General features: G+C 39.6%; 2 protein-coding genes across 4 annotated transcripts; both read left to right on the forward strand.

The window, feature by feature from the left end:
• Nucleotides 1–82: 82 nt before the first annotated feature.
• LOC132796875 (uncharacterized) lies at nt 83–949 on the forward strand. Its single transcript, XM_060808220.1, has 2 exons — nt 83–450; nt 512–949. The coding sequence occupies exons 1-2, from the start codon at nt 138–140 to the stop codon at nt 877–879; spliced, it is 681 nt and encodes a 226-aa protein (XP_060664203.1). The 5' UTR covers nt 83–137; the 3' UTR covers nt 880–949.
• Nucleotides 950–1,532: 583 nt separating this feature from the next.
• Nucleotides 1,533–25,802, forward strand: LOC132796871 (pleckstrin homology-like domain family B member 2). Of its 3 annotated transcripts, XM_060808211.1 has the most exons (10): nt 1,533–2,180; nt 12,227–12,341; nt 13,700–15,477; nt 15,539–15,720; nt 16,758–17,524; nt 17,598–17,751; nt 20,062–20,215; nt 24,033–24,496; nt 24,565–24,697; nt 24,758–25,802. In XM_060808211.1, exons 2-10 carry the CDS (start codon nt 12,227–12,229, stop codon nt 24,932–24,934), a joined length of 3,924 nt encoding a protein of 1,307 aa, XP_060664194.1. In that variant the 5' UTR covers nt 1,533–2,180; the 3' UTR covers nt 24,935–25,802. The 3 variants fall into 3 exon arrangements, with proteins under 3 accessions (XP_060664194.1, XP_060664196.1, XP_060664197.1); XM_060808213.1 differs by lacking the exons at nt 1,533–2,180; nt 12,227–12,341; nt 13,700–15,477; ... (1 more) ...; nt 16,758–17,524; nt 17,598–17,751 and adding an exon at nt 19,781–19,908 and having other exon boundaries at nt 24,758–25,795; XM_060808214.1 differs by lacking the exons at nt 1,533–2,180; nt 12,227–12,341; nt 13,700–15,477; ... (2 more) ...; nt 17,598–17,751; nt 20,062–20,215 and adding an exon at nt 22,608–22,882 and having other exon boundaries at nt 24,758–25,799.
• Nucleotides 25,803–26,725: the final 923 nt, after the last annotated feature.

The raw sequence follows: 26,725 nt of genomic DNA on the forward strand, positions 1-26,725 counted from the left end.
CGTTTACGTAGCGGCTGCACATAATTTAAATACAGTATGTTAGTTAGCAGTGTCTAATGAGTTGTGCGGGCAATTAGTTATTTTGATGTGCGCCTAGTACGGTCACACTGTTCGCACGTTTTGTGTTAAAAACAAATATGAAGAAGAAAACAAAATCGCTGCCGCCGCCTCCACAAAATGCTGAGGAAAGCGAGGACGATGTGGAGCAGCCACAGGAAGACAACGAAATTGAGAAGGACGACGATAACGACGAAGACGATGATGAAATGGACTTGGCCAATTTCAATGCATCCGCCAAAGCGGCAACAGCAACAGTGCCAAAGAAACGGAAAAAGGGCATCATCTATATATCAAATATCCCCAAACACATGAATGTGACGCGAATGCGTGAAATACTCAGTGACTTCGGCAAAGTGGGACGCATCTATTTGCAGCCCGAAAAGCAACCAGGTGAGTGGACAACACGTGCCCCATCAAGCAATAATAACAACAACATTTCTCTACTTTTTAGGCGGCCCAGACAAGGCAAAGAAGAAGAATAAGCGCAAAAAGTACAATATACATTTCACCGAGGGATGGGTAGAGTTTGAATCGAAACGCATTGCCAAACAAATTGTGCCGCTGCTCAACAATAAGCAGATATCAACGCGGAAGAAGTCGCAGTTCTATGACTCGCTGTGGAGCATGAAGTATCTGCCACGCTTCAAATGGGTGCATCTCACCGAGCGTATGAACTACGAACAGGCGGTGCACAAGCAACGCTTGCAGACGGAGGTCTCGCAGGCGCGCAAGGAGACCACATTCTTCCAGAACAATCTGGATAAGAGCGAACACCTCAAGAAGTTGGCTAAGAAAGCTAAGAAGCTGGAAAAAGCGTAGTTACAGCTTAATGTGTTTACTATATTTTTTTTTTTACTAAACTAGTTCAAAAATATATACTTTGGCGCTAACAACGCTGTTAAATAACGTAAAGTGTGCTCTTTTTTGCGTTTAGCGCGTGCTAAGTTGCGCATTTTGCATTAACAGCAGCTGTTTCACTTACGCTGAACAACGTCTTCTTACAGCATAATAAAGTATTTGCTGTCATTTCGTATAATCATCTTAACTAATATACAGCGCATAGATAAAATAGTTTGTGGATTCATTGCCACTTACTATGTTTTTAATCTAGCTAAATTACCTAATTCAATTCAAACTAGACAAATTGGCGCTCACAACGCTGTTAAATTACGTAAAGTGAGCTCCGTTTTGCGCTTAGCGCGTGCCATGTTAGCGCATTTAGCGGGTGCACCGCATAAGTCGAGCCAATGTTTATTTATATCATTGCGGCTTTTGCATAAACATTAAAATTAATAATAGAATCAATAAAATAAACGATAAATTAAAAAACACATTTCTGACGTCAGGCAAAAGGCGTATTGGCATATCACATGCGTTTCCCAGCAAATGTGTGCAAACTGTTAACCAACTGTTGCGCTCAGGCTCAGACCTGTTAACATTAACAGTCGCGTTTTCAGCTTCAGTCGAAAAAAAACCATCGAACGAGCTGGCGCAACGGCGTCTGCGTGCGTTTAAAAATTATTATTATTATTATTTTGCTTTTTTTTGACAATTTGTTTTTGTTTGTTTGTGCACTGAAAACTGTGCATTTGTTTGTGATTGAAACGCGACACACTAGTGCGTTAAATAATTGAATAAAAGTGTGCTCGTAAATTGATGATAAACGTGAGCTTTGCGATTGATAAATTGAATTCAGACTTTGTTGTTGTTGATGTTGGTGGTGTTGGTGTTATTGCGGTTTCTTCTTACAAACTCGTTTACTCGCTGTGTTTTGTTTGTTTGTATTCGCTGCAGCAGCAGCAGCGCGGCACATTCAGATGTAAATTTCATGCCACACACAACACAAAAAATGAATGGACATTTTTGAGAGAATAAGAACTAAATTATATTCAATGCATTCCCTGTTGCGACAACAACAACAAGACGAACTGCAGCAACAACAACAACAACATCCACCACCAAGTGAGCGAAGCGACAACGACGCCAACGCGGGCAACGCAGCAGAAACAACAACAACAACAATATCAATAATAACAGTTGGTAAACTGTAGCAACAGTTGAGGCGGCAAAAAGAAACACAGAGAAAGAGCGAGAAAGGGAGACGTATACAGTTGTAAAAGGTAAGCATGCAAATTAACACAATATACAATAAATATTATGCATATAAGACGCTGTCTGTTTTTTTAAATGTATGTATGTGTATGTACATTTTTAAATTGCTGATGCTGTCACTGCCCGCGCAGGACAACAACAACAACTAAATGCCCAACGCCCTTGACAGCTGTGCACAGTTAACAATGACGCTGACGCCGACAGCGACGTCGCGACGTCAGCAGAAACTCAAAACGGGCGAGCGACCACAATAGTGAAATGCAGTGAGAAAAAAGCATAAAACATAAGAAAAAAAAAGAAAGAAAAGGCAAGGCAAAGGCATCCCATCCCAATCAAATGGAATTTAGCCGGTTTCCATAAAAAAGCAGACAAACTACCAGACAACAACAGCAGCAACAGCAATTCTCAAGTGAATGCGACGTCGACGTCGTCGTCGCTCGCACTGCAGGAGTTATTGACGACAGCAAAGCCGGCAGCAAAAAGAAAGACCGACCACAGCGCAGCAGCAGCGCAGTCACTGCAAGTTTGTTTTGGGTTTGGTTGCTGCTTTGCTTTTTTTTTCTTATTGTGACTTTCGCAGCCCAAGAAAGTTCAACGCAAGCTAAACTTTTACCCTTTACCCTGTGTGCCTTTCTTCTGCTCTCTTCTGTGTAAAGTTTTAAAATCCACTTGGGTTCCACACACACACACACATACATACACTTCACACTAATGACGCGCAAAGCAAAGCCAAAAAAAAAATACAAATTACACTATTCAAAATGATACCCCCATTAAATTATGTAAATTTTATAAATTGGCCAAAATTCCAAAATTGTATAATGAGCCAACAAAACAACAATAACAAGCTACATATTTTATTATTATTTTTTTGCTTTTGGAGAACTTGTTCTTTTGTTCGACATTTGCGCTTGCTTTTTATTCTTTTTTTCGACTGTTTCGGCTGAACGTGTTTTTTGTCTCTGTTACACATACTTAGATACAAAGGGCAGCTTTTGTTTTCGACATTGAGTCTGGTCACATCCTTTCGTTGTTCACTGTGTAAAAAAGAGCCTAAGCCAGTGTTAGAAAAAAAAAACTAGCTACGAAAAGATAGCTTTTATTGCTGTTTGCTTTTGCCACGCTTTTTGCAGTTGTTTGTGGGTTGGGCATTTTATTTGCGACGCCTGCGCAACCGGCGAAACTGTCGATTTTGATTTAATTTGATGGCGTTTTTTCACTTTTATTTTTTTTTGCCATTGGCTTATATTCATTTAATGCTTGCGTTTCGCCGGTCGCGCGTTTGTAGATCACATAAATACACCAACATGTGTTTGCTAATGCTTGTTTGTGTGTGTGTATTTAATTAGCATTTTTTTGCTAGTATTATATTTATTCTATTGCGCAAAATTGTTGCGCTAAGGTTAAGTTAGGTGGTGCCAAGAAATGAGCTCAGTCGCACAGTAGCGTATAAAATTATGCAGACAAGAAGGTTTTGTGTAATTTTTATAAAATAGTTTCACTAATAATATAATTAAAAACAGTAAAATACTTATTTCTTACAACACAATAACAGATTTAAGCTTTTTTACTTAAACTGATTCTTAAAATTACAGAAAAAACATATTATACAGAAGATTATTAGTAGAAATTAAATAGTTATCGAAGTTTTCAAATAGGAATATATCAATAAAATAAATATATAATAGACTTAAAGAGAAAAAAGCATTTCAGAAAAGAAATAAGAAACATATCAACGATATGAATAAATAATTATTTTTCCGGCCTCTTTTTACTCTGTAAACAATCAATTAATTGCACTGTATGTTTTGTGGCGCCTCATCAACATTGTCAACGGCCAGCAAACATCATTATAAACGTCAGCAGCATATCCGAAAGACATTAGACAGCGACTCATATAAAAACATCATCACTGCATGTTGCCAAAAGCATAAATACATGTCTGTGTGTGTGTGTGTGCGACACAGAAGCACTGAAATCAAGTGCTGCCAAATGCAGTTTATGTGTCAACAGAATAACGAACAGACGGACATAGCATAGAGATAGGTATAGAACACGCCCACAGTGCACGACGAAAAGTTTGTCGACTGCTTCTTATATTGTTATGCATCAAATGTTATTTGGGCTCTGACACAAATTAGCATTACTCGCCGCCCTTGCCAATTCTTTATTTATTTTTGCCAAGCACTTCTCATGACATTTTCAAGCCTTTTAAGCCATCAAACTTAACTTTATGCTTAATGATTGACAGCTAGTTAGTTGGAATGAGTTGTTTACTTAGTTAAAATATATTGCATTTGCCCATTAGACATTATCAAACTGATAAAACTGAGTGGCAAAAACTCTCAATTTCTTTAATGCATAATTTCTTTCTACAAAACTCGTATTGCTCACGTATGTTTTAACTCTACTTAATACGAAAAAAAGCAAATTCGACGAGTGTCTTTTTTCATAATTCCTTTGTGCACATTGCACTTTATTCATCCGAGATCCATTCACAATTGGATGCCTGGAAAACGCAGAAAAACTGTGCTCATATTGCCATGCACTCAATTTAATACCCCAGCAGTACACAGTAATGGTAAGGCAATAGTGAAATCACTAGTGTGTTTTTGTGTAGTCTAGTTTTTGGTTAAATTGAGACTTCATAAATATTTAATTAATACTACGGTGGTTACTCAGTGTAGATCCCTGAACCAGTCACTCACCACTTAAGGGCTATACACAAAGCTATCTACAAAGTAGCTTGTGCGTAACTAGTGCAGTGTAAGAATACTGTCGACAAGACAAGTCGTTGAAGTTGCATCTGATTTGGGTTGACAGACGTCACCATCAACGCCATATTGCCATTGTTTTGTTCTTGTCTTGCCCTGCCTCCACTCGTCTCTCGCCTGTCGGGTCTCGTTTCATGAATTTTACTGAATCTGAATCTGAGTCCCCTCAACCATCAGCAGAGTTGATGCAGAAAGAGATTGTGTCACATCAAATTACAGTTGGAGCAACAACAATAACAATGGGAGGTCTGTAAAGAACTTTTATGGAATTTGCTTACATTGCTTGTTACACACACACACACACATACATTCACACAGACGTATGGACGGACTTTTATGAAGCTTTTTGGTCGACTATTAAAACCTGCCTGCAGTTTTTTTTTGAAAGCGGCGCTTTCTTCATCAAAACGAAGCCGCCAATTGTCAGCAGGTCACACGGCGCTGCCAACCCAACCCAAAAATGAAATTCCTCTAATGTTCTCGTTTTATGTGCGTGAGTGTGTGTGTGTGTGTGCGCGTATTTTCTTTCTATATTCTTTTTTTCTCTTTGTTTTTTTTTTATGTGTTTTTCCATTTCACACTTCTTTTTATGTGCTGCACGTTTTGCTGTGTTGCAGCTGTGCGCATTTCAGCCAGCCGTCTGCATAGTTTTTCCATTGAGGGGGAAAACTTTTCGACAGCAGCAACAGCATTGCCAATATTGTGTGCGTTGAAGGTGGCCATAACGTTTCCATTGCGTTCATTGGCACCACCACCACCAACAACAACAACGACGACGACGACGACTCTCGCAACTACTTCAGACTTAGACCCGGAGGCCTTTTGGACATTTGCATCCGAAATGCTCGAAACCGGACGCACTTTGTCACCCGCCCGTCACTGATCTTTAATGGCGCATCGCAACGTGTGTGAGCGCCTGATGAATGGCATATGTATGCGTGTGTGAGTGTGTGTCTGTGTGTGGCGACACCTTTCTAGGCTGCTCCCATTGCAGTAAATGGCCCAATTGGAATTTTCGAGCAGCCCGTCATTATAAGTTGTGCCTCGTGTGTCTGCGGCACGGCCATAAATGCAACATTCATAATAATGACAATGGGCCCAGCTAGCATAAAACTCGAAAAAGTCATAATAATGCTAACCAAATCAGGCGTTTCCGTTTTCCGGTCGTGTGCAAAAACAAAAAAAAAGCGAAGACTTTACAACATTGGCCCTTATTTGTGGACACACTGGCCGAAGGAGTTAGATGAGCGTCGGGGTGAGTGAATGGAAGTTCAAAAACCCCACGCATGTGTGTGTGTGTATTTGCTTTGCTGTCTCGTTTGTTTTTGCTTAATTAAAAACGCAGTCGTATCCAATTGAATCAATAGACTTCACTTAACATTTACAATTGAATTGTCTTTTTCATAAGAGTGCACAGTGTGCACCTACGCTTTGCACACATGCAGAACAAAAAAAAAACGCAAAACAATGTGACCCCACAAAGAGATGCTGCCAACTTGCGCAAAAACCAAACAGGAGACTGAGTGAGCGAGAGAGCGGCGCGCACGCGTGAGCGTAAGCGAGTCAAGTGCGCATAATGCGGCTTTGTTGTTGTGGCTTTGCTTTGTATATGTGTGTGTGTGTGTTTTTTTTTTGTTCTGCGCGCACGCACGCCAGCGTTTTGTTGCCGCTATCATTGTAATTACAAGTGTGTGAGTGTATGTAAATTGTATTTGTTAGTTATTTTGCATATTTTGTTGCTTTCGTGTTCAATTAATGAAGTCATCCAGTTAGAGCAAGTTTTTTATTTGTTATTGTTGCCCCACGCTTTGAGCTTACAATGACGCTGGCTCAAAAGCAAAAACAAAATACAAATACAAAATAACAAGTGCTGCTCGCTGCTGTTACTCGCGTTTTTATTGTTGTTTGCTGGTGTGTTGATGACATCAGCAAACGCAGCAACAGCTTCGCTTCGCCTTTTGCATTTGCATTTGCATTGCGCATTTTGCATTGTTATTGCTTCTACCCTTTTCCTGCAAACACACAAAAAGCAGCGGAGAGGCAAATGCGAAAGCGAGACGGCTACATTGAGTATGCGTAAATGATGCCATATTATTGTTGTTGTTTCTGTCAACTGGTAAACAGTTACTTCAATTGAACTCAATTTGAGCAGCAGCCAATGAAGTGAGCATAGAAGGAGTGGAATCGGGAAGGGGGGACGAATGAAGTATCTATGTATGTGTGAGTGTGTGTTAATTAGATTTTCGTCATCTTAAGAGGGTCTCGAGCGGCAACGTTCTGATTGTTGCTTTTGCTTCTTCCATACACACACACACACACACACATATTTCGGTAATTTTCGAGTCATGACCATAATTAACAAGCCACTTGACACACACACACACATAGGCACACGTACAATGCAGGCATTTAAACAGCTTCATTTTTGACAGTTTCAAGTGGCGCCCCCTCTAACCATTTACCGTTAGCTGGGGTTAATACATTAATACCCACTTACACATTTACATGCGCATGCAACTGTGAGTGTGAGAAAGAGCTTCCTTTGTGTGAGTGGCCCTTTGTCAACGATATGAATCAGCAAACAAGAAGAAGCAGCAGGAGAAGAAAAAGAAGAGCTCACTTAAAAAAAAAAGTGGGTTGCATTTTTAGTATGCAGCTCGTTACCAGTTCTCCCCCCTCGATTGGCTTTCCCTTCCCCTTCCGCATTATTATCAACTCTTTCCTTGTTGTTTATGGCACGCACGTAGTACTGGAAATATTGCAATATAAATTTAACACTCTCCGTGTCAACGTCGCCGTCGACGTCGACTGCGCTGCCAGACCGACTGACCTTCACAAGCTATAAAAAAATACAACAAAAAATGTATAAATAAAAAAACGCACGCGAATAAAATCGCGCGCGATTCTTATTTTGATTTGCGACCCCAGCGGCAAAAAAAAATAAATAAAGAAACACAAATACAAAAAAAGCGACAAAAATTCACATATAATTGAAATTTGTGATATATTTTTTGTTTTGGCTATGCTCTGCGTGTTTTTAATTCGAAAATGCGCAGTCCCCGTGTAGGTAAATGTTTATTTTTATTAACATACAACAATCACAGACACACACACACACATACATAATTGTAAAAACAAAATACACGTCGTGTACTGTTCGTAATTGTGTCTGCCATGTGTCACATTGTATTTCATTTTAATATCCATTTTTTTTATTTTGCTGTATTTTGCTGTCGGTTTGTTATGGCGGCCGAAACTAGTTTGCATATCTGGCCCAAAATGCCATCCACAATTTTGGCCAACAGCCCAGCGGCCCAAGGCAGCCTTGTAAATTACCGCACAGCCCACATGCGATCCACACACACACACACACAAACACTGAAAGTGGGACAAAGTGAAAAGCAAAGCTTTGACAGCCACTGTTGCACATCACAAAAGCTTTCGACTGCAATTCACAGCGAAGGCAGGATTGTGATCAAAGAAGCTCGATAACTTTCTCGAATGCAATGAAAGAATTGTAAATTTGAGTTACAGAATGCTCAGATAAAGAAAATGCTGCCTTAATTTAAACAGATTGACAACCCTAGCTGAAGATTGATCAAAGAACTTTCAACTTCTTCAGAAATCGTTCGACTCATCTTCACTTGGAGTGTGTCTGAAGGCGTTGCGAAAGCAATAATAAAACAACAGATCAAGCGAAAGAAGACAAAGCCTAATTTGATCAATCGCATGATAGATTGATTGACTTAAGAATAGTTTTGGGAATTCCACGCTTCTTGAGAACTACTCTCCACATCGGTTCGCAAGTATTTTGACATATATTTCGCGAACAACAAAAAAAAAAATAGGAGAAAATGCCGGTACATTGGAATGTTTAATGACCATACGATCCACATGGCTTACTGCCCACATTTGTGGGGTTAAATCAAGGCGAAACAACACAAACACAAATGTACAGGCAATTTCAATTAGCGAACACTCGCAACACGCCCACAGCAGTAACAGCAACAGCAGCAGCCCCCCTTAAAAAGCAAAAAAGTAAATAAATAAAAGAGAATCCCACATTCCCACATTCGCAATAGCCAAAACAAAAAGATATTGAATGAATTGACAGGGCCAACAAAAAAAGGAAAAAGAACGGTTTTGCCAATTGAAAATCGTACCGAGTATTGACAGTTGAGTTGGTCCGCCGCTAATGCATAAAGTCAAAGTCTCAGACACCAGTCTCTCCCCCGCACTCTCTCTCTCTCACTCTTTTTCAACCTCCCTCTCATGTAGTAAATGAGTTGCCAGCATGTTCCAGAGACGTCGCTCCTCGCCCGCCTTGTCACTAGTATCGCATTATTGAAACGGTGTTTTTGCTTTCAAGTTGGATACACAGCTGTGTTTGCGCTCTATAAATAAAGACAACTAAAAATGGCAATCTATGGGTTATTCAGTTTTCCTGTAATGTTTACAGTTCAGAGCGACAGACGCATCTAAAGTGCAAAACAGTGTGAGTGAGCGGGTGAGGACACAAACAATTTATCGACTCTTTCTGGGATAGTTATTGTGTTGAGGGGGAAGTTTACTTTGTTTAAGTCGGGCACAGAGAAATAAAGCAACTCAAAAGAGTTCACTAAACGCGGAAGACCGCAGATTTGATGCTCTATGAAAATCGTAATGAAAATAAATACGACAAATCAGGGAATTCAAATGAACTTTACTTTCAAATTTACCCTTTTTGCTGTCTGTTACATATCGTTCCACTAAATTATCAAACTCCTTGCTTGTTTGGTCATTGTAGCGGAAAACAAAAAATGAAACGTTAATTGCGTTGACGCTTTCATTAATTGCTTCTCTCATTGTTTCTGGCCCATTGTTTAATTGTTTGTTTGGCTTCGCAGATTCCCAGTTCGTCTGTCACATTTGACGAGTGCGGTTTTTGTGGCTATTTCTTTTTCGCCCCGAATATTTGAAACGTCAACAAAAAGTTCTTAAAATAAATGTAAGTGCTTAACCGATAAGTAGTTCACATACTTATCTATACTAATTAATGGTCTTATCCTCACCTTTTGAATTATTTCGCAGAGGAAATAAACTTTTAAGCCCAAATTCATTTGAATAGTCATCATCACAGAAAAGCAGAGTAATATTTTTTTATGACTAGACCTAAAATTGGAACCTGTATCAGGACTTTGAGCATCTTTTGATGTTAATGAAAAGTGTGATTAATGAGCGGAAGCTACAATTGTGGATGGCTCGATTAATTTGCGTGCTTTTATCTTATCACAATAAAAGTGAATTTTGATGCTTCATGAAATGCGAAAAATAACAAAAACAACTTGAAAGCCATATAAAATAGAATAGCACTATTGTTGGCTATAGCTATAGTTGTGGATCCCGTGATGTGTGTTTCTGTGGAACACGTGTTGTTGCTGTTGCTGTTGTTGTTATTATTATTATTATTGCAGCAGTTGTCTGACTCATTTGCCTGCTCATTGTTTGGCTTTTGTTGCTGTTGCTGTTGCTTTTGCTGTGGCTGTGGCCGTTGCCGTTGATTTCTTTGATTATTTATTACACATCTTGAATCTTGGCACTTTTGATGTCTGCCACACGAATGCAAGAGCGAGACAGCGAATGCGAGGATGACGCTGAACGCTGATGCAGAGAAGATGACGTGCCGGGTGAATTGGTGCACGGCAGCCAGCATTAAAACAAAAATCAAAAAGAAAACAACAACAGCAACAGCAACAAAAGACGCAGACGATAAAAATGCATTTCGTAATGTTTATTGTAATGGGCATGAGAATGGCTAATGGCCATGTGAGTGAGAGCGAGAGAGGTGAACAGGCGGCATTCCCAATTAAGCAGGAGTTGGCAAGTCTGGCATATTTTTCGTGTGTGTTGTGCTTGTGTGGATGCTAAGCTGGCAAAGCGAAGCTTGTTCCACATGCGTGCCACACACAAACACACACACAGTTATTACACAATCGCAATTGTTTAGAGCTTAACGCAATTACTTCACATTGTCAACATGACCGGTGAATTGTATCACACACACACTCACACACACTTACGACTTGCTGATAATAATGATAATAATGTTGGAAGAAGTGAGCAACAGCAACAAGAACAACAACAACAACAACGGCGACAGCAAATGAAAATGATGCGTGTCCAATGGAAAACTTTATCAGCATTAAGAGGGCTGCTTGGCAGCGTGCTCTCATTTCTGGTTATCCATACATTTGGCCCACATACCACACACACACTCACACACACACACACATATGCGAGCAGTGCTGTTGTGGATCATGTTGATGATGATGATGTAGCTTAATCGCATTGCTGCTGCTGCTGTTGTTGTTGTTTTTGTTTTTTGTAGCTTTGACTTCGCTTCCTCTCCATGCTGTCGACCACTTTTGGTGTTTATGACCCAATTTGGCTCATTGAAATGTTTCGAACACACACATACTGAGGCAACCACATGTGTACGCACAGACGACCCAACAAAGTCATTTCCGCGCCCAAAAATAAAAAGTGAAAACTTGAATGCGTGCGTCGCACACACAAACACACGTGCCACACTACTGTGCATGTGTGTGTGTGTGTGCGTGCGTTATCAAACGCCGCATTCTTCATTTATTTGCCCAACCAAATTGATTGATTAGCTTTCCAATTGATTTTCAACCGCGCCACGATCTGGCAACACCAAATACCGGGAAGAAGAATACAAAACAATAACAACTAACGAAAACAATAACAACAACAAGAACAACAACGCTGACAGCATCTAAACTGCACAGCTGTGAGGTGAACATATGTACATGCACGTGTGCATGCATGTGTGAGTGTGAGTGTGAATGTGTGTGCAGGCAGACGCGCAGCTCACTTCATTAGCGCAGCCAACAGCGTGCGTGTGCGAATGTGTAAGTGAATGAGTGTCCTGAGCATTGAAACGCAGGCGAAACGAAACAAAAGAAAACAATAATAATTTAGAGCAGCTGCGCAAGCGTGTGCGTACAATAGTATGAGTGTGTGTATTATTTGTATTTGTCACTGACGTCGACGCCGGCGTCGGCGTCGGCGTTGCTTGCCTTGTGTCTCAGTTGACAATTTCACGCCTTGACAAATGCACACGCTGCGTCATCTCGCTGCCCCGACGTGTGTTTGCATTTGTATGTGAGTGTGTTTGTGCATGTGCTTGTGTTTGTGTTTGTGTTCTTTTACTCATCGTGTTTTTGCTCTCTTTTTTTTTGTTGTTCTCTTTTTGGTATACTCCCGTTGCTGCTGGGCAGATGTCATTGACGAAAAAGGATCCATCGCTGCGAGTTGCCGCCTCGGATCCACATTTGGTTAGCTTAGGAGGCGGTCGCCTGAGCACCGCCGTCACCATCCACTACATACATATTGGTGAGTAAAAAGCCCCGCTTCCCCCGCTCTCAGAAACAAGGTCACTCGATCGCGTGTAAGCCGATAATCAAAATTCATCAGAATCGAGAATTGTGCGAGAGAAACAAACAAACATGGTACGCAAATGAAACGCAAACGCACAAACGCACACGAAAAAGAAAAGCGAAACAATAACAAAATTGGTTTCTTTTGGTTTTACGGTTGTTTTTTTTTTACGCTTGTGCCGCAACGCTTTGCGATAAGATGCCGCACAGTGTGACGCGAAAAATCCTATAGAACTTCCGAGAGCTTTTAGGATCTGCAGTTTTATTTTTGTATGCCATCATAAAGATAAAGAGTTTCAAATATGTGTCTAAGCCACATATCATATCGTAAGCTTAAACAGCTTTCTTTACCTCGAAATTTATTATTATTACAACAGTTTATTCTCATTTTCGTATGTCTTCACCGTCACTTCTTAAATTATGTTTACTTAAAAACAAGATATCAAAGTTGAATATCACGACAAGACTTTAGTTAAATATATAAATGTTTCTGACTTTGCAGCAAACATTTGTTTGCAATTTATTTTAGTTTTAGAAAATATTCATCCTTTAAAAATGGGCTGCTATAGTTACATTTTATTTATAAATTCCTGTCGATAATTGCAAATTATATCAAAGTAATCCTAATTTCCAAAAAAAAACCTAAATTTTGAACATTATTAAAAAAAAAAAATAAAGAAGTCGTGACTACAAAAAAGAACAATAAATTTTCCTTTTTATATTAATTTATTAAATTATTTGTAATAAAACTTAGTACACTACAATATATTTCGTTATATAGTTTATTAAACGAAAATAATCAATGCAACAATATTCACTACAAATATTTTAAAAACTTCAATTGTGAATTCCAGAGCAATTTTAGAGATTCTTATATTGCAAATAGTGAAATTATTGTAGACTGATTGAAGTTGTTGCATTTAGGGTACAACAAATGTCAACAACCACTGTGCGTAATCTTTTGAAGCGCACCACGGTAACATGGCTTGATGAGGACGCCGTGTGGTTGTTGTTGTTGTAGTTGTAGTTGTTGGTGTCGCTGTTGCTGTTGCTTCACCGAAAAATGTGAGATAAGAGCGCCAGGTCAACAACGCAGCCCTGTGCGATGTTCTGTTCTGTTCGGTTCGGTTCCGTTTTGTTCTGTTTCTCTCTTTGCTCGTCTTCATTCATAGTGCGCGAATGAGCGAGAGACAACGTGAGTTACAGTTAGAATAACAATTACAGTTGCAGTTAAACTTACACCGCAACAGTTAGAGTGGAAATATGCATTGCTGATCGATTATTTTGATTGACATGTGATTGATTGATTGACAGGTGACACGACCATCGGATCGGCGCCAAGCTGCAGCATCTCATTGAACGGGAGCGGAGTGCGTCCGCTGCACTGCACCATCTATCGCAGCGACAGCAACGAGGTGACGATTGTCCCCGAGCCAGAGGCGCGTCTGTTGATCGACGGGGCGCACATCGAGGGCGAGGAGGTGAAACTGAGCCAGGGTGCCATGATCACCATTGGCAATTCGAATTATCTGCGCTTCAACAATCCCGACGAGGCGCAAATGATGCGCTCCGCCATGGGCTCCAACGAGCGCATCTCGATGCCCCACATCGATTTCACGCAACAGTCGACGCAATCGCAGTCGCAATCGCGTCACGAGGCCCGCGAGCGAGAGCTGGAGAGCTTCTACGAGAGCATCATCAATCCCTTCAAGCACAACGAGACGGCGCCCGAGATGAATATGCATGGTGTGCAGTGTCCAAAGGTGTTTAGTTCCGATCTGGTCACCGTAAATATGCCGGCACGCGATGTTCTCGGCCAGAAGTATGCGAGCTTTGCCCGTAATCTCGCCGAGAATCATCGCAGCGACAAGCAGCTCAACAATCAGTATGCCAAAAATCAATTGCCAGGCGGCAGCAATGTGAATGGCATTGGCCACAATGCCGGCTACTGCAATGTGCCCAGCAATGCGGCGATCTTCAAGCAACAGCAGCAGCAAGCGCAGGCACAACATCCACAGTCACAATCTGTGCCCGCTGCCGAGCTGTTGACCAAGGTGAACAATGTGGGCTACGATCGCTATCCCAAGCCGGGCACCTATACGGCGGGCGGTCTGCAGATCTATGCGATGAATGGCATCAACACGGAGCTCAACAGCGGCGTCGAGCTGGAGGATATGCTAAAGATATGCACCGAATACGCGGATCGTCAGCAGGAGCAGCAGCGAGAGCGGGAACGTGAGCGTGAGCACAACAGCAGCAGTAGTCATGGCATGCACAATGCCTCGTCCGGCAATGCGAATGGCAGCAGCATTACCTCGTCGCCCATTGTCCAGAATCGGATCAAGACAAACGGCTCGTTGCCGCGCGACAAGAAGTCACCGTTCCAGCAGCATGCCAGCGCCGGCGGCAGCAGCAGCAATCTGGCCTTGGTTAGCAGCACCTCGGGCTATGAGAATGTGCGTCTGCTGGGTCCGAATCGTGTCGAGATCAATGGCCAGCTGCACGTGTCCTCCTCCGCTGCTTCAGCCTCCAACTCCAACTCGACTGCTGCTGCTGTTGCAACGTCAACTGCCGGCAGCGGCGCAACAAACTCGAATCATGAAAGTGGAACGGGCGGCGGCGGTAAATATGTGCCACAAAGTCCGCGCACCAAAATACGAACCAATTGCATGTCACCCAAGAAGGATGTGTCCTTTGGCAATGCCTTTGCCGCATCGCAGCAATCGACACCGGTTGCAGCTGTGGTTAAGCCACCGCTGGCCCCAAAGCCACCGCCTCCGAATCAACAGCGCGACTACGAGCAGCTCTTCAAGTCGTTCGAACGCAAACAGCAACTGGAGCAGCAGGAACAGCGTCAGGTGCAAGTGCAAATGACGCCAGCGAAGCGCACCAACAAGAATATCAACAATCTCACCCTCAAGCTCAACGAATCAGAAACAATGCATCAGGCCTCGCCCAAACCCAGTCGAAAGCCAGCGCCAGCGCCGCGCAGCATCAATGCGGAGCAGCGACAACGTCGTGAGCTGCTCCAGCGTCGCAAGCAGCTCAAACGCGAGTTGGCCGAACTGCCGCCAAACACCGAACATATCGAGGTGAGTATGCAAATGCTTTAAACGATCCAAACGTAAAGTAATCTTGTATCTACTCTTGCAGGTGGAACCAAGTGATCATCAGTCGCTGACGTCGCGACCCAGCACGCCGAGGCAGCAGCTGCAGGCACTGCAGAATCGCATTCATCGCCTGGAGGCGCAACGCAATGCCACGCGGGTGATGGAGGAGAATCAACAGGCGAAGCTCAAGCAGTCCATTGAAATGAAGCAGGATCAGCTCAATAAGTAAGGAAGCGTTGTTAAGATAGCATTCATAGAGGATCTTATATTTATATTAGTGAGAGCAGTTGTCACAGCTATAAAGATATAAGTCAGACAGAGAAGTGGAATCTATTGCATAGAAAATTGTATTTTAAATTTTAAGAAGAATCATAGAACAATTTAAAATATCTGTTATTAGTACTTGAAAAAGGTCAGATATCTAGAATCGATTGTGTAGAAAATTGTGTTTAGAACTTCAAAAGATCTGGTTAATATATTGTGAACATATTGTATTCGAACAAGATACATAGATTGTTTAGCAAATTTTGTATAGAGAATTTTAAATTATAGGAAAAAAGATTTGTCACAAAATTCCTAGTTGTAATGTCAGTTAGAAGAAAATTGTATATAATAGAAATAGAAATAGAAAAGAATTTCTCTTAGAATTTTTGATAATTTCTTGATAAAATATTCTGATGAAGGATAGGATTGTATAACAAATTCTGTATAGAAACTATATATAGAGAATTTTGAACTCTACTAAGATGCACAAAATTAATTGAAACAGCTATCATTAGCATATAGCTAGACTATATTTAAATGAATTAAGTAGACGTTTATATATTTACATTTATTAAGATACACACAAATCGTTTAGAATAGCTGTTAGAGTCTGAAAGCTCATGACTATAGCGATTGCGTGATATATTTCATAACAGCTGCCTAGTTGCAACTCAATTTGTGTAGAAGTTATTACAGGAAACTTTCTCAACTACCTCAAACTGTATAATTTAGAACTAAACAAGTTATGAAATATGAGTCGTATAATTCCAACTGCAGAACCGGTATTTAAATTAGTACTGCAATTAAATCTGTCCAGGGTCCAATAATTGTGTAGACAAACTTTAAACTTTGACAACTTTGTTGGAATGTTTTCGACTTGATAAAAGTTATGTTTATAGTAGGAAAATCTTTCAAAGCTAGAAGCAAATAGAAATTGTATTTTCTGCAATTGAAATATAAAGTACTAATTGTTCGCTTTTCTTTTTTTGTTTAAACAGACTGCGCGCAATGCTGAAGCAAAAGCCGAACAATGCCTGCCTCAAAGAGGAGCTGGAGCACGTGTGCGAATCCCTCGACAGCGATCGTAAGAACTTCGAGGATCTCGAATTTCAATACTTTGAGGAGGAGTCAGAGCATCATGCGTGCCACGAGGAACTGAAGCGACAAGAGCAGCGTTTAACACTCGAATCCGAGCTGGCATCCTTGGGCATACAGCTGGGACCCGACGAACCCGGCGAGGAGTCCACAACAGCAGCGACGACGACAACAACAACACCGTCGCACAGTGGACGCAGTTCACCCGTTGCCAATGGCAACAACAGCAGCGGAAGCAGCAGCAATCTGATTAATGGTGTGATGTCGCAATCGCTCTTTGGCTCAGCGGAATTGCTTTGCCCGAAGCGACGCAACGATGATGATCTGATGTCGAAGAGTGTCAACGAGAACATGTTCTACAACAATAATAAGATCGAATTGCCCCACGGTGGTGATCATAATAAGGTGACCACAAGCACACCCAAACGTCCGCCATTGCAGATCTATGATGCGGGCAGCTGTGAACAGATTAGCTTCAATTTATCGCTGCGCAGCGATAGATTCGAGGTGAATCCGTTGGAGCGTCGTGTGCCCTCGCAGGATGACATCGATCGTAGCTGCAAGGTGGCCAACGATGCACCCATCTCGACCAGCCAGGGCGCCAGCACAAAGATCTTTGACAGCATCAAAGAGATTGAGCGCAATCGCAAGCTGCTGCTTGCCCAACAAGGTAAAGTTATCACCCACGAATACTATAAATGAACATAGTTCAATAGATCTATTTCTCTCGCTTATGGTTGCAGGTCACCAGGTCATCGAGCACGAGCGTCAGAAGATCTATGACCTGAAGAAGAAAAGTCACGACGAGGCACGCACCCAATACTTGCGTTCCACGCAGCAGACAACGACAGAGGCACCGCAATCACCACAGCTGCCTCATGCCCCATTGAATGCCAAGTGAGTAGCTCGTAATTGAATCAATGGAACCTCCCTCTTCCTCCTTACCCCGACCCGAGTTCAAGTTGACTAACCCCAAAAGTGCGCCGAGGCATTCTGCTTCTTCGTCTTCGTTCCACATGCTTGCCCTTCTTCTCCCCATCCCATATGGTTATAGCGCCATCCATATCGCTATATCGCCATGGCGCTCTTAATTAGTTCTGCAGCTGACAACAACACCGCTTCAATGCACCACACTCATTACACTCGCTTACAAAATAGCCCTCATATTGTTTCACCCTTTGTACATATATCTTATCAAGTTGCCAACAATCTCCGCGCATTTATCTTTTTATCAAGAATTATGAGTGTTTTCCATTTGAATCGTTACCACAACAATAACAAATTACTCAAGTCTGGACAGTAAATTACAAAATTATACAGAGTCGAAAAAGACATTTATTGATTTGACAAAAGTTGGAATTTTTATATATGCATAACCAACTACAGATGTACATCAATATATAGATTAGATGTAAAAATAATATGTAATGGGTGGAATTTTTTTGTTGCCTTCAAGTTTAAACTACAAATATAATGCATAGGATTAGATATTTTGCCTCGTGGACATTTTTTAAATTTATTATAATAATAATTGTCAATATTCTTTCTTAATATTTACATATAATATTTCTCAATATTATAGTGTTAGATATTTTTAAACTTGGAAACTTTCTTCGTAATTCAGCAACATTTTTTCTTAAAAAGGTTTTTTATAAATTAGCTATATTAATTCGAGTTTCCCCATTATCATAAATAATATGAGTTAACTTTAAACTCTGAAACATTCTTCTCTATAAATGATCTTGGGATTTTATAAAAATTATAATACTTTTTTTTACGTTTACAATATTTAAAATTAAAAAAGGGTGAAACTAAAAACATTTGAAACTATTTTGAAATATTTTTTCTAAACTCAAGTTTCTTACATTCCTGCGAAGTTTCCAATATTTACCTTTAAAACAAATTGTTATTTTTCAAATCTAAAACATTCTTTACTATCATAACTCAAGTGCTTAACTCAAGTTGCTTAAAAATATGATAATGCTGATATATTCTTGCGAAGTTTTCAATATAGACAATTATTCAAAACATTTAAATATTGTTAATATCTGAAATATTCGTCACTATACAGGAACATGTTTGAGTTGTTTAAAATAATAATAATAATAATTACTTATATATCTAAATTTAAAGTTCCTATAGTTAATAATTATAATATGTTTTATTAGATTTTTCTGAAACCAGAAACACTTCCTTGACCTTTAAATTCGTCAAATATAATAATTATCTAAATAAGCTCTTTATTAGCATTTCCGTTGTTATGTTTGAGAGTGTAAATGCCTTTTGGGTGGCGTGCACATTCAACCCGTTGGCTCTATAATTAATCAAATATTTTGCTAATAGCAAAACAATGCGGCAAACGATAGCGACAGCGACGTAAACATCGAAGACGTCGACGGCGACGTCGTTTTTAGCGTTGAAAGCGACAGCGATTGGCGCTGATTGTGTGTTTTTGAGATTCGGAATGGAAACCGGCTTTCGAATTACGTGTCGTTTTTCAAATATTGTTACGACAAACAACAAAACCAGACACAAATATTGTGCGTTTGTTTGATTAACTAGTGTGTGTGTTTTTTTTTCTTTTCTTTATTTGATGACAACTCCCAAAACTTCACTTCGACTTCTCTTCTCTTTAAACTTCGCTTGAATAATCGTCAAGTGGTTGGAGATCTGTTCGATTGGCGTTTGTTCAGTTGGTCAAGCGGCATCGTCGCGACGTCACCTGAATTCTTGCCTCTGTCTGTTGCAATTACGACGACGTCGCGTCGTCGACTGCGTTCGCAATTGTCGGCAACTGATAAGCTTATCAGCTGTCGCTGTTTGCACTCTCTCTCGCTCGCTTGCTCTCTGTTGTGTGTGGGAGCGCGTATTTATTTTATTTGCCATTCAACCGCCTTGCATTGGCTGCGTTCAATTTCGATAGCGAGTCGGATTCCCGCTGCCTGGCACTCGCTTAGTCAACAGTTGACAGTTGACAGCAGCAACAGCAGCAGCATCGACAGTGACTGCATTAGTCATTGCCATGGATAAGCTAAATGCGCTGATTCCATGCTGGTATGCATATATCTACTACATAGTATATATCTACATCTAAATTGATGATAAGTGAATCAATATGTTGGATAAAAAATAAACCACCACATTCATTTCCAATTTAATACTCATTAAAATATTCACATCGAATGTGTTTTCTCTTCATCTTTTTAGCGGCGGCAAAGATGCCAAACTCTTTGAGAAAACCGAATTGCAGAAGCTCAACGAAAAGGAAACAATTAATGCGTCAGCTGATGGCAGTCCATTAACAACAATAACAAAGACCACAACACCAACATCAACAACAACAAATGCCGGCCAACAACAGGTGAGTTGTCATCGAACAAAAAACAAAAACCCAAAAAAAAAAAGAAATAACGAACCTAGGCCAAGCAAAGCGAAAGCGTTTTCAAGTTTCTGTTTTCCAAAATTGTTATTATCGTTGTCTTGGCGGGAAATTGAAGGCAATATTGACCACGCCCGGCCCACGCTAATTGTTTAAACAATTGAACGGCGCGGCGGTCAATTCGCAAAATAAACAATTCAAATTATTGACCAACAAATACTTGAATCGATAGATTTACATGGTCAGCGATCGCTGGCAAAGATTACGATTAGTTATAGACACTAAACAGATACTATACAATTACTACAAGCTGTTACTACAGGCGAGCATACCCTGTAGTTAAAGCACAAAACGGGTTGTTTGTGTCCCTTGATTAAAAGAAAGAGTTCACTCTAGTTTTGTTTTATATAAAAGAAGTTTACTTTTGAATTTGCAATGTGGAATATTAAAATGAAGTTATATACAAAATACAGGGTATCATCTAGTCATTCATCCATTACATTTTCCTGTGCTAAAGCAAATAAAGTGCGTGTCAACAACAAACAAACAAAAAAAAAACAGTTGAAAATAATATAACGATACAAAGCGAGTGTTGTGCTGTTATCTAGATCTGATTCGATCGATAATTCTCGATGTTATAATGGAATATGAATTGGGGAAAAAAACAATCCCTATAGTAACCGCATTGTTTTAAGTGTAATCTTGTGTGAGTTTCCTGCTTTCATTGCCAGCATTCCAACAACTTTATAAATAACTCAACATTCGTAACCAAGTAAATACAAAACTGTTTTCTTTTTATTTTGCGCTTTTTATCAAATTGTGTGAGATTAGCAAAGGTCGTTAGGAAAGACAGTCAGAGTAACTGGGAAATGTGTTAAATGGCATACGATAATGCTGAAGTCTGAATGAACAATTAATAATACTAACTGCTAAAGTCAACAGAGTGTGTAAAGTGGTTATCATTATTTAATACTCGCAATTTACGATCGCATATTAATAAAACTCAACTCGAGAGGTTCGCCTTGTGAATTGGGGGGGATTATGAAGGAAGCAATCTATTACACGATACGTTAAGATTTCAGGAATTAATGTATTCATTTTAAGGAAATTACGTTAAATTAATGCAAACACATTTTTTCCTTACATTTGCGTAATGCATCTTTGCTTACAACTAGTTTATGGTTTGTTTGAGGTAAACAACAATTTATCTAGAATTCGTTGTAAGTGGTTTATTTTGGAAGATTCGCTAAACATTTTAGATTTAAGATGTGGCCTCCATAAAAGTTAAGGTCGTGAATAAATCAGAAATGACTTTTGAAATATTTCTAGTACTTTCAATCAAATGAAATGCGTATTCTTTTATGCACAGTTATCAGACACATATCGTATTATTTGTTCTTATCACTGTTAACCTACATTTCGGTTCGATTTCAAGAGATTTCCATATTTGAAGTGCACAAATAGGTATTCTTTTTTTTATCGGAACTTTTATGTATATTATTTTGTGTAGCATTCGAATTCTATTTAAGATGGAACATAATTTGTCGATCATAATTTTTGATTTTTTCAACACATTCTTTTGGGTATTTGTAAACTTTAGGCTAACTACTGTTTACATTGCAGGGTATTTCAGACGCGGCATGCCCCACATAAATCTCGCGCTAAGTAATCGACTTGCCGAAAAAATGACGCAGAGATCGTTTAGAGGTCTTGTTTATTAAGGATCAATCTGCCACTCTCTCACGCTTCTTTCTCTCTTTCTCATTAGCTGTCTGTCTGTCTATCGATAGAACGTTAAACGTCACGATATTGTCGATCGTCGGATCGTTAGTCACGAGTTACGAGTTGCCGATTTGTTCCACAACTCGTCATTTGTGTGTGTTTTGTTTTTGTTTTTTTGCTACTCATCTCATCTCATTTCATTTTATATTTGTTATATTTTTGCCAATGTTTATTTTAAAGCAAAATGCTTTTGACTCGCCTCCGCCTTCTCTTCTCTGATTTTGGCTATGCCAGCAGTTGTGTGCTCTATGGACTACACTTATTAATAAGTTTATAATAATATTTTCTATTTTCCTTAATGTTCAGCAGCTGATGATCGAGTCTTCTCATCGTTTTTTCCGTCTTCGCTGTGGTCAGTCGTCAGTTTGCGTCCGTTGCTCGCGCCTTGCGCACTTCTCTCTTCCTCGCCTCTTGCGTCTTTAATGCTATTGTTGTTGTTTACCTTGGGGCTGGATGGATATTGTTTACACAATAAGCAGTAGCCAATAGACCCACAAATCGTTTTTGCCCCATTACGATTATAATTGGCCGATCTTGATCGAGAATTCCCCGACATACTATATATACTACAACGCCATCGCCATCGACGCTGGACAATGTTCGCGTTCGCCTCATTCGACTTTTGGCCACAGCCTCGCGTCGGGCGTTGATTCGCACGATCTCTGATCTGCGGTTACATTCCGCATTTGCAGTTCAACACGTTCTCCGTTGCAATAGCGCGTAACACTTGGGAAGATATAATCTCTTTAATCGTTTCCTGATTTGCGTTAACCACTGTGCAGCAGAATCATGTCCGTCTGGATGACATATGTGCAGCATCGTCGCATGGATGCGAATGCAAGACAACGCACTGAACTCTATTATCTAGTGAGTGTGTGGGTCATCAATCAATCAATCATATTCCATAAAACCTTTTTGCATTGCAAAACAAATGTAAATGATTAGATGAAGTGCAATATAGTTGACTATTAATGCTAGCAAGAGAATTTTAAATATTTGTAAATAAAAATAACGTTTAAAAGTGAAGGTTATAGAGTAATCACTGAATCAATCATATATCGGAAATGATTGGATGAAGTGCGATAAAGTTGACTATTAATGCTAGCAAGAGAATTTTAAGTATCAAAAAATAAAAATAACGTTAAAAATAAAAATAATAACGCCATCAATCAGCTATAGACACAAATTTAAAGAGTAAACAAAATTCGTCAATGAAACACATTAATGAACATTAATTTTTGCATTATTAGAAAACTTAAGAAGAAAATATGTGTATCGTGCCTTCAATCAAGAAAAGCTTCAGAAAAACTGTTTAAAATTAAAGAATTTCCTGAAAATTAATATTTTGTGCAGTAAAAAAATTAATAATAAAAAAAACTATTATCAATATGCATTCATTAATGTTCATAGGACGTGTAGTAAATAAAAAAAATAATCAATTCTCAATATTTACTTAATAATCCAAGAAAAATGTCAAATTCTTTTGTAAAAAAAGATGAGGTTTAACAAGATGAATTCATATTGATATTAAATATAAATATTATATTCAAAAATGGTTCAAAATGATGTGGAATCACATAATAGATTGTGCATTTAAGCAGTTTTTTTTAAATGTAAATATTTTATCCAAAAACGGTTCAAAATGCTGTAGTTGTAATTTCGACAAAATATAAGAATAGTATGTCAGCTGTGTTTATTGCGCGAACTTGGTGAAATTTGTAGGATATTTTGGGCGCATCTTAATATAGCATATACGCCTGAAAGGAACTAATTATGGGAACTAATGGCGACGGCATTGCAGGGTTAAACGCCTTGGCGCTTGGCCAGCGGAATGCGCAGCTTTGTCACTGACACCAAAAAACATTTAAGTGCGTTGTCTCTGTCTCTATCTACTATCTACTATTTATAGAGCTGGTCAACACGCTAACCCACTTACAATATTGCTCTCCTCCTTCATTCGTACGCTCACGCAATTTCTAACTTTTTTGTTGGCTGCATCTTCTGCTCTTCTCCACAGCAACGTCACTCGCAACCGGAACTGGAGCATCATGGCATTGTAGGCGTTGTGGCGCCCACAGCACGCAGTCCACGTCCGCTGTCCGAGGCGAACAACTGTGATGCCTCGATTGAGGCACCTAAATTTGCCAATGACAGCACATCAACAGCAGCGCAACAACAACAGCAAGGCGAGAACAACAAGCGAGCCAGCAGCAATAGCAACTCACAGGATACGGCATCAGCGGGCAGCGGCAGCGGGGGCAGCAGCAGCGGCGCCGGCACCGGCAGCAGCAGCACAGCCAGCGTCAATGCGGTGAATGCGAATGGGGAACGGAAACGTGCGCTCGCCAAGCATCAGCGTCCCTTGACACGCTACCTGCCCATCTTCTCGCCGGATCTGAATCTGCGGCATCACATCGAAACAGCTGGCCATCAAATCGATCTATGTCCGCATGTGTTTGTCGATGCACAAAGTTGTCGCGGGTGAGTAAGAAAAATGAGTAAACTTCCCATTAGAAGTTGCTCTAATTGTTGTCGTTCTCTTTTTGTAGTTACCTGCATAAATTGGGCGCCACGTTTCATGCGTGGTCACGTCGTTGGTTTGTTCTCGATCGTCAGCGCAGTGCACTCATCTATTATTCGGACAAATCGGAGCGCAAGCCAAGAGGAGGCGCCTACTTTTCGGTAAGTACTCAACTAAATATCTCACTATCAAGAATAAACTGAACTCAAATCCCCTTGCAGACCATTGATGAGGTGTATCTGGATCATTTGAATGCCTCGAAGAGCGGTCGACCGCATTGCACATTCATTGTGAAGACGAAGAAGCGCAGCTACAATCTACAGGCTGCATCCGATGCAGCGGCACGCATTTGGATTGATGCCATCATAACCGGAGCCCAGGGCAATTTGGACTATTGAGCAATACGGATATACTACTACTATATACATAGATAGCCTGATAGTTACTAGTTAGAAAGAAGAAAGAAGCCGCCATCAGCCGCCTGTAAAGCTCAATTAAGATGTAAACTAATCTAAACTGTAAAACTCTGTAAACTTGTAAAACTGTAAAGTTGTTTAGTCATGTAAGGCAGCTCAATCGAACAGTGAAGTGAGGTAGTCTCTAGCCAAGGTTACATAATCTCCTCGTATGTATCCAACAAAAACAAAAAAAGAAGAACCCAAGAAACTAAGCAAACCAATTTTGGCAACTAACGAAATCCGAGATTTCAGTACTGGACCAAAGTGAAGAATGTATTTTTTATGCTTTTAATTTGTCATAATCTAGACTTTAGCAAGCTAAGCAATTATTTTTACGAACACCCACATACAAAACTATATATATATATCTACGCATACATATATCGTTGACAGTCCTAATGCCAATAATAACGCGCAAACCATTTCATCAACTATTTTAACAACAACAACAAATTACTAATAACCAAATGGACCTTTGACTACTTTATATATAAAACCATATATATACATACTTGAAGTTTTGATGTGAATTTAATTTAATTATAAAGTATACATCTACACATACATATATAGCTATATATATATAACAGATATATTTGTGTGTATTTTTATAAAAAACCACTTTTAGGCAGCAACACGGCGAAATTGATTTTCAATTTTGCGTGTTCTCAGAAACAAATGAAAGAAAACAAAAGCCAACGGACTTCAAACAAAACTCTGTGCTCAGGCAACTGAAAATGATAATCAAAAATTAAATAAAAATAAAACATAATAATTAATATAATTAAATGCTAATTACAAGGAATAAAATTTTGTGCTTTTAATGTGTGACTCAACCAGATATGAAATCGTGAGTGCGAGATATTTTTGCACTTGCTGCACTATTAAAAAGTGTTTGAATAATTTCTGCGTTCTGCATTTTAGAAATAGAATATGTTGCTCAACTAAGTTCAAGGAAAACTAAAAATAAACAGAAGCTGCGCATTTGTCGTCTTAATAAAAGTTAATTGTTGACTGAAAAATAGAATAGACAGAGGCAGTTGACAAATTAAAAATATTCTGTATATATTTGAATGACATTCTTTTGTTTATTCACATATGACACAATAGCCCATCGGCTTTTTTGGAATTTCAAATAGAATTTCTTTAAACATTCGTAAAGAAAACCCCCAGAGTAGAAGGGTACTATAATTTTGTGCCTCCAGGAAATGTATGTGAAAGGAAGAAGGCATCCAGACCTAATAAAGTATATATGTATATTCCTGATCAGAGTCAACAGCCGAGGCGATATAGCCATGTTCGACTGCTCGTCGGTCTGTCTAGCTGTCTGCCCATCCGTATGAACACCTAGATCTCATAGACTATAAGAGATATTATTGTTTTCGACGCATTTGTTATGTTTTAAATTTTTGCCACTTCCGCTCCGCAAAACGATTAATAAGCGAAATTTTGGAGGATTTTGACCCGAATTTTGGGCCAGACAATAATAACTCTAATATTGATTTCTGTGAATATAATATAAAAAATACTTAGTCCTAATAGCTTATTTACTACGAGTCTTAGTTGCTTCGGCTCACAATCTGGTATATTTATGGTATGGTATATTTTAAATGTAGTACTATAAAAATATGCCAAATATGTAATTTAGTATTTTTGTGTATTGTATTTTTGTATTTTAATTCGGTATATTTTAAAACTAATATCACACCATATTGCTTTTATTCAAAATGG

The sequence above is a fragment of the Drosophila nasuta genome, chromosome X, assembly GCF_023558535.2.
Source record: "Drosophila nasuta strain 15112-1781.00 chromosome X, ASM2355853v1, whole genome shotgun sequence".
Classification (NCBI taxonomy): Eukaryota; Metazoa; Arthropoda; class Insecta; order Diptera; family Drosophilidae; genus Drosophila; species Drosophila nasuta.